At 43.9% G+C, this 11351-nt stretch overlaps 1 protein-coding gene across 1 annotated transcript; it reads left to right on the top strand.

Moving 5' to 3' along the window:
- Nucleotides 1-10: 10 nt before the first annotated feature.
- Nucleotides 11-10813, top strand: crnkl1 (crooked neck pre-mRNA splicing factor 1). Its single transcript, XM_034528226.1, has 14 exons — nt 11-224; nt 1691-1843; nt 2323-2414; nt 2494-2652; nt 2736-2902; nt 5769-5947; nt 6027-6197; nt 6586-6777; nt 6855-6914; nt 6998-7078; nt 7213-7452; nt 7997-8098; nt 9152-9400; nt 9825-10813. Exons 1-14 carry the CDS (start codon nt 177-179, stop codon nt 10221-10223), a joined length of 2292 nt encoding a protein of 763 aa, XP_034384117.1. The 5' UTR covers nt 11-176; the 3' UTR covers nt 10224-10813.
- Nucleotides 10814-11351: the final 538 nt, after the last annotated feature.

Raw genomic sequence — 11351 nt, forward strand, 5'->3', positions numbered from 1 at the left:
CCACAGTAACGGAGCTGAATCGCGCTATGCATTCTGGGTACTGTCATGGCGGCTCGCGCTTGAAAAACGTTTCTTCAACTGCTTCTAGCTGGTGTTGTTGGCGTTTTTAAAGCACGTTTATGTGATACACTTTATTTATTTATACATCTATTACCGGGTGAAACCTGCCAACAAACATGGCGTCCACCGCGGCGGGCAAACAGCGGATCCCGAAGGTGGCGAAGGTAAGAGAAAGAGTAGCAGAAGAAGAAGAGCCACGAACTAAGCTAGGCTAAAGGCTAACCGATGTTTTAAAAGGAGCAAAGGCACATCATTGTGGCCACGTTCGCTTTGCAGACCGTTAAATCTGTAATATCGGATAAGAATACGCGTTATATTACTGTTTTTAGAGCGGTGACGTCAATTCTAACGGAGACCACGTGACACCAGCTAACATTGGCTAACTGCCTGTCCTCCTGTAAGCTAGCTGAGGGTCCAGCATGATGCACCGTGTCTTCGCTGTGATACCGTGTGCCGTCAGTGAGTCCTGTTGGTTGGCTCCCCTCCGGAGACATGTGGCCAAAGGCTTCTGGAGCCCAAACAAACACAGACTAGTTTATGAGTACGAAAAACAAGGTGACACTCACTACAGAAAACATCAAGAGGAAGAGGAGTGATACCGGTGTGTGTGTGTCAGGAGGAAAAGGAATGATACTGGTGTGTATGTGTCAGGAGGAAAAGGAATGATACTGGTGTGTATGTGTGTCAGGAGGAAGAGGAGTGATACTGGTGTGTATGTGTCAGGAGGAAAAGGAGTGATACTGGTGTGTATGTGTCAGGAGGAAAAGGAGTGATACTGGTGTGTATGTGTCAGGAGGAAGAGGAGTGATACTGGTGTGTATGTGTCAGGAGGAAAAGGAGTGATACTGGTGTGTATGTGTCAGGAGGAAAAGGAGTGATACTGGTGTGTATGTGTCAGGAGGAAAAGGAGTGATACTGGTGTGTATGTGTCAGGAGGAAAAGGAGTGATACTGTTGTGTATGTGTCAGGAGGAAGAGGAGTGATACTGGTGTGTATGTGTCAGGAGGAAAAGGAGTGATACTGGTGTGTATGTGTCAGGAGGAAAAGGAGTGATACTGGTGTGTATGTGTCAGGAGGAAAAGGAGTGATACTGGTGTGTATGTGTCAGGAGGAAGAGGAGTGATACTGGTGTGTATGTGTCAGGAGGAAAAGGAGTGATACTGGTGTGTATGTGTCAGGAGGAAAAGGAGTGATACTGGTGTGTATGTGTCAGGAGGAAAAGGAGTGATACTGGTGTGTATGTGTCAGGAGGAAGAGGAGTGATACTGGTGTGTATGTGTCAGGAGGAAGAGGAGTGATACTGGTGTGTATGTGTCAGGAGGAAAAGGAGTGATACTGGTGTGTATGTGTCAGGAGGAATAGGAGTGAAAGTGGTGTGTGTTATCAGGAGGAAGACAGGATAATAATAATAACAAACCACTTTAAGTGAGCTCATGATGTTCGGGGGTCCCGAGTGCTGGACCGTCGGCATGAAGACGTGAAGCTAACGTTCCTCTTGCGCCGCAGGTGAAGAACAAAGCTCCCGGTCTGAGCGACGTCACGCTAACATTGTTCCTCTCGCGCTGCAGGTGAAGAACAAAGCTCCCGGTCTGAGCGACGTCACGCTAACATTGTTCCTCTCGCGCTGCAGGTGAAGAACAAAGCTCCCGCTGAGGTTCAGATCACAGCCGAGCAGCTGCTGAGGGAAGCCAAGGAGCGGGAGCTGGAGCTGCTGCCGCCGCCGCCCAAGCAGAAGATCACGGACGAGGAGGAGCTGAACGACTACAAGCTCAAGAAGAGGAAGGCGAGTGGCTGCCGGGTCTCGTGTTCATGTCTTCTGTTCATTTCACTTGTCAAATGCCACATATGGTTGATTTATATTATATATATATATATATATATATATATATATATATATATATATATATATATATATATATATATATATATATATATATATATATATATATATATATATATATATATATATATATATATATATATATATATATATATATATATATATATATATATATATATATGAATGAATGAATAAATGAATGATGGGGATGAATCATTTTGAATAAAACTGTAATTGGGATTCTTTTTGGTTGATATTGCAAATATATTTTCATTGAAAAACTTTATTATTAATTATTAAATCTGTAGGATATGATGTGTAGACCCAGACATCTCACAATATTTAGTGTATAATGTTATTTTGACAAATGTTCGAAAATGTATTTTCTATATTTTGTAGTTTTTATTAATTTTTACTTTCAGGGGTTTGAGGACAACATCAGAAAGAACCGGACCGTCATCAGCAACTGGATCAAATACGCACAATGGGAGGAAAGCCTGAAGGAGATATTGAGGTATGGATCCAGGAAACGATGTGTAACGGCCCCACGCATGCCACACCTTTCACCTCACCGCTGCCTCCTCCGCTTTCAGGGCACGCTCCATCTACGAGCGAGCGCTGGACGTCGACCACCGCAACATCACACTGTGGCTGAAGTACGCCGAGATGGAGATGAAGAGCCGACAGGTGAACCACGCCCGCAACATCTGGGACCGAGCCATCACCATCCTCCCCCGAGTCAACCAGTTCTGGTAGGAAGGAAGTCTTTTAGAGGAGCGCTCGTGGCCTGCTCTTGCTTTGTTTTAAACATGGCCGCCCCGTGCTGCGGTTACAGGTACAAGTACACCTACATGGAGGAGATGCTGGGCAACGTGGCCGGCTGCAGGCAGGCGTTCGAGCGCTGGATGGAGTGGGAGCCCGATGAGCAGGCCTGGCACTCCTACATCAACTTCGAGCTGCGCTACAAGGAAGTCGACAAAGGACGCACCATTTATGAGCGATATATCCTTTTGGTCTGTGTTCGTTCATCACGCAGCCAGAAGCATGAATTTCAAGTTTCATCAATAGGGTTTATCTCATCTGGATTATTAAGTAACCTGACAGTTATTTGTAGTGTTCCGATATCGATTATCAGAGAGCGCTCCAATGCGGCCTGGAGAAAACTAGATATCATATAATTAATGAGGAATAACGGCTCTAGTTATTTGGGTAAAGGCTCGCTGTTTCCCAGAAGCCAAAGAGACGTCTTAAAATATCTCGTTTGGACCAAAACCCAAAATTGTGTTTCACTCACAATATTAGAAATCAGAGCGAAACCAGAAGCAGAGAAAACGTTACTTCCTGTTCACGGAAAACGTTACTTCATGTCCACGGAAAACGTTACTTCATGTCCACGGAAAACGTTACTTCATGTCCACGGAAAACGTTACTTCATGTCCACGGAAAACGTTACTTCATGTTCACGGAAAACGTTACTTCATGTTCACGGAAAACGTTACTTCATGTTCACGGAAAACGTTACTTCATGTTCACGGAAAACGTTACTTCATGTTCACGGAAAACGTTACTTCATGTTCACGGAAAACGTTACTTCATGTTCACGGAAAACGTTACTTCATGTTCATGGAAAACGTTACTTCATGTTCATGGAAAACGTTACTTCATGTTCACGGAAAACGTTACTTCATGTTCACGGAAAACGTTACTTCATGTCCACGGAAAACGTTACTTCATGTTCACGGAAAACGTTACTTCATGTTCACGGAAAACGTTACTTCATGTCCACGGAAAACGTTACTTCATGTTCACGGAAAACGTTACTTCATGTTCACGGAAAACGTTACTTCATGTCCACGGAAAACGTTACTTCATGTTCACGGAAAACGTTACTTCATGTTCATGGAAAACGTTACTTCATGTCCATGGAAAACGTTACTTCATGTTCACGGAAAACGTTACTTCCTGTTCATGGAAAACGTTACTTCCTGTCCACGGAAAACGTTACTTCATGTTCACGGAAAACGTTACTTCCTGTTCATGGAAAACGTTACTTCATGTTCATGGAAAACGTTACTTCATGTTCATGGAAAACGTTACTTCATGTTCACGGAAAACGTTACTTCATGTTCACGGAAAACGTTACTTCATGTCCACGGAAAACGTTACTTCATGTTCACGGAAAACGTTACTTCATGTTCACGGAAAACGTTACTTCATGTTCACGGAAAACGTTACTTCATGTTCATGGAAAACGTTACTTCATGTCCATGGAAAACGTTACTTCATGTTCACGGAAAACGTTACTTCCTGTTCATGGAAAACGTTACTTCCTGTCCACGGAAAACGTTACTTCATGTTCACGGAAAACGTTACTTCCTGTTCATGGAAAACGTTACTTCATGTTCATGGAAAACGTTACTTCCTGTTCATGGAAAACGTTACTTCATGTTCACGGAAAACGTTACTTCCTGTTCATGGAAAACGTTACTTCATGTTCATGGAAAACGTTACTTCCTGTTCATGGAAAACGTTACTTCATGTTCACGGAAAACGTTACTTCATGTTCACGGAAAACGTTACTTCATGTTCATGGAAAACGTTACTTCCTGTTCATGGAAAACGTTACTTCATGTTCATGGAAAACGTTACTTCATGTTCATGGAAAACGTTACTTCATGTCCACGGAAAACGTTACTTCATGTTCACGGAAAACGTTACTTCATGTTCACGGAAAACGTTACTTCATGTCCACGGAAAACGTTACTTCATGTTCACGGAAAACGTTACTTCATGTTCACGGAAAACGTTACTTCATGTCCACGGAAAACGTTACTTCATGTTCATGGAAAACGTTACTTCATGTTCACGGAAAACGTTACTTCATGTTCATGGAAAACGTTACTTCATGTTCACGGAAAACGTTACTTCATGTTCACGGAAAACGTTACTTCATGTTCACGGAAAACGTTACTTCATGTTCATGGAAAACATTACTTCATGTTCATGGAAAACGTTACTTCATGTTCATGGAAAACGTTACTTCCTGTTCATGGAAAACGTTACTTCATGTTCATGGAAAACGTTACTTCCTGTTCATGGAAAACATTACTTCATGTTCATGGAAAACGTTACTTCCTGTTCATGGAAAACGTTATTTCCTGTTCATGGAAAACGTTACTTCCTGTTCATGGAAAACGTTACTTCCTGTTCATGGAAAACGTTACTTCCTGTTCATGGAAAACGTTATTTCCTGTTCATGGAAAACGTTACTTCCTGTTCATGGAAAACGTTACTTCCTGTTCATGGAAAACGTTATTTCCTGTTCATGGAAAACGTTACTTCCTGTTCATGGAAAACGTTACTTCATGTTCACGGAAAACGTTACTTCCTGTTCATGGAAAACATTACTTCATGTTCATGGAAAACGTTACTTCCTGTTCATGGAAAACGTTATTTCCTGTTCATGGAAAACGTTACTTCATGTTCATGGAAAAAGGTACTTCCTGTTCATAGAAAAAGGTACTTCCTGTTCATAGAAAAAGGTACTTCCTGTTCATGGAAAAAGGTACTTCCTGTTCATAGAAAAAGGTACTTCATGTTCATAGAAAACGTTACTTCATGTTCATCGAAAAAGGTACTTCCTGTTCATGGAAAAAGGTACTTCCTGTTCATAGAAAAAGGTACTTCCTGTTCATGGAAAAAGGTACTTCATGTTCATCGAAAAAGGTACTTCCTGTTCATGGAAAACGTTACTTCCTGTTCAAGGAAAACGTTACTTCCTGTTCATGGAAAAAGGTACTTCCGGTCCACGGAAACATGTGCTTTGTGATATTAATTTGTGTCGTAAAGCGCCTTAACGCCGCCGCACTCGTCATCGTTCACCCCGAAGTGAAGAACTGGATCAAGTACGCTCGCTTCGAGGAGAAGCACGGCTACATCGCCCACAGCAGGAAGGTGTTCGAGAGGTCGGTCGAGTTCTTCGGAGAGGACCACGTGGAAGAAAACCTCTTCGTGGCCTTCGCCAAGTTTGAGGAGGCGCAGAAGGAGGTTTGAGAAGAACCAACACCACTTCTTGAATAGTCCTTTCGATGCTCCTGTTTATCTTTACCAAATGTCCCTTTTTCAGTTTGAACGCGTTCGGGTGATCTACAAGTACGCGTTGGACCGGATCCCCAAGCAGCAGGCGCAGGAGCTCTTCAAGTTCTACACCATGTTCGAGAAGAAGTTCGGAGACCGGCGGGGGATCGAGGACGTCATCGTCAGCAAGCGGAGGTTCCAGTATGAGGAGGAGGTCAAGGTATTTACTCAGGAATATTCAGATTCTTATTCTATTATCGAGTCTTTAAGTCATTTTATTTTCAGTTTAAAAATCAGACAAAGAGGTGAAATGTCGAGAATCTGGTTTTATTTTCTTGTCCTTTTTTTTTTTTTTTTTTTTTAAATCTACCAAATCGGCCTGAATGTGAGATACTTTTCTTTTCAGTCCCTTTGACCAGCAGGAAGGAAAACGTTACTTCCTGTTCATGGAAAACGTTACGTCCTGTTTACGGAAAACATTACTTCACGGAAAATGTTACTTCCTGTTCATGGAAAACGTTACGTCCTGTTTACGGAAAACGTTACTTCCTGTTCATGGAAAACGTTACTTCCTGTCCTCCCCACTGACGTTTTCCCGTCCCCCTCAGGCGAACCCTCACAACTACGACGCGTGGTTCGATTACCTCCGCCTGGTGGAGAACGACGCCGACTCCGACACGGTCCGGGAGGTTTACGAGAGGGCCATCGCCAACATCCCACCCATCCAGGAGAAGAGGCACTGGAAGCGGTACATCTACCTGTGGATCAACTACGCTCTGTACGAGGAGCTGGAGGTCAAGGTGCGTTGATGAGAAATGAATCCTGGAAGTGAGTTAGAAAAGTCCAATAAATAAGGATTATTCGTTGTTGTTGTCAGGATCCAGAGAAAACGAGGCAGGTGTACCAGGCCTCTCTGGACCTCATCCCACATAAGAAGGTAACCTCTCTCGGTTCCCTGTCTGCCTCTCAATGGATGAAGTTCTTCGCCGCATCGTGATGGACTCGTGTTTTCCCTTTCAGTTCACGTTCGCTAAGATCTGGCTGCTTTACGCTCAGTTTGAGATCCGGCAGAAGAACCTGCAGGGAGCCAGACGGGTCATGGTGAGGTCTTCTCAATACACTCACACGGTTTTCACACAAATACCAAACGAACCCCGTTCATAGGACGGAACGCCCGGAGGAGCTGCGTGTTAGCGGAGGTATGAAGTGAACCCGACGGCCTTTTTCCTCTTCAGGGCACGGCGATCGGGAAGTGCCCGAAGAACAAGCTGCTGAAGGGCTACATCGAGCTGGAGCTGCAGCTGCGGGAGTTCGACCGCTGCAGGAAGCTGTACGAGAAGTACCTGGAGTTCAGCCCGGAGAACTGCACCACCTGGATCAAGTTCTCCGAGCTGGAGACCATCCTGGGCGACGTGGAGCGGGCCCGCGCCATCTTCGAGCTCGCCATCGGGCAGCCGCGGCTGGACATGCCGGAGGTACCGATCTCACTTCATGTTTACTATCAGGGCTTGAGACCAAATATTCGTCTTTTTTTGAGTATTCCACTTGCATTTTCATTGCATTTGAAGGAAGTTTGGAAAACTTTGGAGTTAAATATTTATTATAAGTAAACATTCAAATCAAACGGGTTCATCTTAAAGACATTTCTACGAATACAAAATCAGAATGAAGTAGTTTTTATTTTAATATGTGAAGAGCATTCAGTGGGTGAGGATCTCAATTAGACTTTAAAAAATCTACATAAGATGATTACAGGGTTCGTAAGGTCATGGAAAACCTGGAAAAGTCGTGGAATTTTAAAATGGTTATTTCCAGGCCTGGAAAAGTCCTAAAAAAAGCTTCTACTTTTTTTCCAATGCCAAATAATTGTGGTTATATAAATATTGTTATTGGAAACAATCCTAATTCAAATAGTATGATAATAATACTAATATTGTCGCCAGATCTTTATCTGAAAACTCTCTGAATGTTTTTATAATGTGACTCTTTGGAACATTAAAAGCGTGTGTGTGTCTTCAGGTGCTGTGGAAGTCCTACATTGACTTTGAGATCGAGCAGGAGGACTTTGAAAACACCCGGACGCTCTACAAAAGGCTGCTGCAGCGCACCCAGCATGTCAAGGTGGGAACTGCACTCGCGCAAATATAACATTTCCAAACGGAAAGATTAGAATTTTGGACCGAAACCCGTCGAGACGTCGCTCGTTGGTATGAGGACGTTTTGAGCGTGAAGTGACCAGATTAGATATTCCTTTATTAGTCCTGCAGTGGGGCGTATACAGGATTACAGGTATATAAGGACTGAGGAGGAGGGACGGAGAGACGCTGTATACATCTCTGGTGTCCACCTGTCACTCCCCTTGTAGCCCCGCCCCTAAAGCATCCCCTGCTTTATGGTCTGTTTGACTCTAAATGACCATAATTTACTAAATGAACATCACGCTGTATTGAAGAAGACTTGAAACTAGAGATTGAGACCAAAAACTAATGTTTACAATGTTTACTGAGGGAATACATCAAGAGAAGTAGAGTCATTTATATAGACTTCTATACAACCAGAGGAGTCGCCCCCTGGTGGTCAGGAGAGAGAATGCAGCTTTAACACATGAAGCATAGACTTCTATACAACCAGAGGAGTCGCCCCCTGGTGGTCAGGAGAGAGAATGCAGCTTTAACACATGAAGCATAGACTTCTATACAACCAGAGGAGTCGTCCCCTGGTGGTCAGGAGAGAGAATGCAGCTTTAACACATGAAGCATAGACTTCTATACAACCAGAGGAGTCGCCCCCTGGTGGTCAGGAGAGAGAATGCAGCTTTAACACGTGAAGCATAGACTTCTATACAACCAGAGGAGTCGCCCCCTGGTGGTCAGTGGAGAGAATGCAGCTTTAACACATGAAGCATTGACTTCTATACAACCAGAGGAGTCACCTCCTGGTGGTCAGGAGAGAGAATGCCGCTTTAAGACATGAAGCATAGACTTCTATACAACCAGAGGAGTCGCCCCCTGGTGGTCAGTGGAGAGAATGCAGCTTTAACACATGAAGCATAGACTTCTATACAACCAGAGGAGTCGCCCCCTGGTGTTCAGGAGAGTTTTTTTTCTATAGACTTCAGAGGAATGACTTCACGAGTGAACTTCCTATCTTCCTCTTCTTCCTCCTCCTCCTCAGGTCTGGATCAGCTACGCCAAGTACGAGCTGTCCATCAACAGCTCCGAGCGGCTGCAGAAGTGCCGGCAGATCTTGGAGGAGGCCAACAAGGGCATGAGGAACTGCGAGGAGAAGGAGGAGCGGCTGATGCTGCTGGAGTCCTGGAGGGACTTTGAGAGGGAGTTCGGGTCCGAGAGCTCGATGGAGAGGGTGAGGAAGCTGCTGCCGGACAAGGTGAAGAAGAGGAGGAAGCTGACGGCCGAGGACGGGGTAAGAACCGCTTCATACGTTCTTATATTCTATATTAGTCTCGCTCTACAAACCTTTTGACCCGTTTGATGAATACATTTATGGACACAAAGCTTTGATTCATTGACGATGATTAAGTGGATTCATTTTATTTGTACGTTTCCCAGTTTGTTTTCTAATGTGAATCAAATCAAGAAATATTTAGAAATATTCATGTTTTTTATTTTATGCGTCACTCAAAAGATAAATAAAATGTGTTTGAAGTTTTCTTCTTGATTTGATCTGATGGGAAACAAAGATTTTAGAGTTTGGTCCACGCCCATAAAGAAAAGTACTCTATACTATCAAACAAGCTGTACTTATATATTTAATCAAAGGAAAATGAACCTTTTAACGGTTTGGATGGTTTAACGTCGTTGGCAATAACCTCGGCGTCTTCTTCCAGTCGGACGCCGGCTGGGAGGAGTACTACGACTACATCTTCCCAGAGGACGCCGCCAACCAGCCCAACCTCAAGCTGCTGGCCATGGCCAAGATGTGGAAGAGGCAGCAGATGGTGGACGAGGACGGCGACGAGGACGGAGGAAACGAGGACAGAGGAGACGAGGACGGAGGAAACGAGGGCGAAGAAAACGGCGACGGGGGCGAGAAAAGTCCCGAGGAGGCCGAAGAGACGGACGAACCCGCCGCCGCTCCTGAGAACCGGCCGGAGAGAAACGCCGAGGAAACGGAGACGACGGGCGCCGATCGGGACGACGAAGGCAGCAGCAGTGACAGTGATGATGGAGGGAAGAAAAAGGAGGAGGAGAAGGAGAGCAAGAGTGGAGAGGAAGATAAAGAGTAGCTCTCCGCTCTGGATCCATTTTTCTACCCATCTGTTCCTGTTTTCTTTTCTTTTTTACAAAAAGCAGCCGATGAGTGTTTATTGTACGACGTGTTTTCTGCATTATACAAACATCAATTTTTCATAATAAAACGTGAGAATGTACAGGAAATGAAACCGTGATTGATCCTCTTTGGGACCAACAGCTGGTCTGTCACAGCGTGACTATGTACAACGTGAATAGCCCGTGATATTAAATATGATAATAACGTTATGAGGGTGCAGGGAGCCACGGCGACCGCTACTCGATGTCCTCCGGTCTGACGGGGTGCGGCAGCGGGACGATGGACTTCTTCTCCGTGTCTCTGGACAAAGCTTTCCTCATGTCTGCAACCAGGAGACAACAAGGTCAGGGTTCCTTCTGGAGCAACAGCGCCCCCTTATGGTGAAACAAGAGGCTTTATATTTACACTTATGGGTCAGTTCATCTAAATACATTTGATTTAGTTTTCTTTCATTTGTCCATGTTTTGAGATATTTCTTCTGAAACTTTAAATTCAAAGCTTTGAAAATAAAAACGGGTCCTTTTGCAGAAGGATTTATTTAATGTATTGTTTTGTGCATAACTCTATTCATTTATAAGTTGACTGAACTGGCCTTTTAAAGGCTGTTTGACGTGTTGAATATGTATTCACGTCTAATACGTAGGGGTGGGCAGCATTTGGTTTTTTCCCGATACCGGTGCCTGAACTGATGCTTTAAAAAAAGATCATTTAAAAAAAAACACACAAAACGACGATTGACGACATTAAAGAAAAGCTTCTTTTTTTTAATTGCCAGAGCACTTTATTTTTCTTAAACCTGAACAATATATTAACCGTTTAAAAGTATAATATAAGTAATGCAAAACCCGTGGCTTCAAACTTTTTAACTTCAAACTAGGAACAATAACAACAGTTTACACTAAACTTAAATACATATAAAGAAATACAAAACACTTTGTATACAGCTTCAAAATATGAGCATATTTGGCTTCTCTGGCAACATGCGACCCCTCTCCTGACTGACTGCATGTGCACAGGAGAAGACCTTCAGATGGGGTCGGTGAGGCCTGGACACACAGGTCTGGGTCTGAAGGTGCTTCATCCA

The sequence above is a fragment of the Cyclopterus lumpus genome, chromosome 24 (assembly GCF_009769545.1).
Source record: "Cyclopterus lumpus isolate fCycLum1 chromosome 24, fCycLum1.pri, whole genome shotgun sequence".
Lineage (NCBI taxonomy): Eukaryota > Metazoa > Chordata > Actinopteri > Perciformes > Cyclopteridae > Cyclopterus > Cyclopterus lumpus.

Bases quoted from the DNA above. Each gene is read 5' to 3' on its own strand.
- crnkl1 (XM_034528226.1), top strand. From the start codon at position 177: ATGGCGTCCACCGCGGCGGGCAAACAGCGGATCCCGAAGGTGGCGAAG. The intron at 6,778-6,854 runs GTGCGTTGATGA...TGTTGTTGTCAG, and splicing joins ACGAGGAGCTGGAGGTCAAG to GATCCAGAGAAAACGAGGCA. The intron at 9,401-9,824 runs GTAAGAACCGCT...GTCTTCTTCCAG, and splicing joins AGCTGACGGCCGAGGACGGG to TCGGACGCCGGCTGGGAGGA.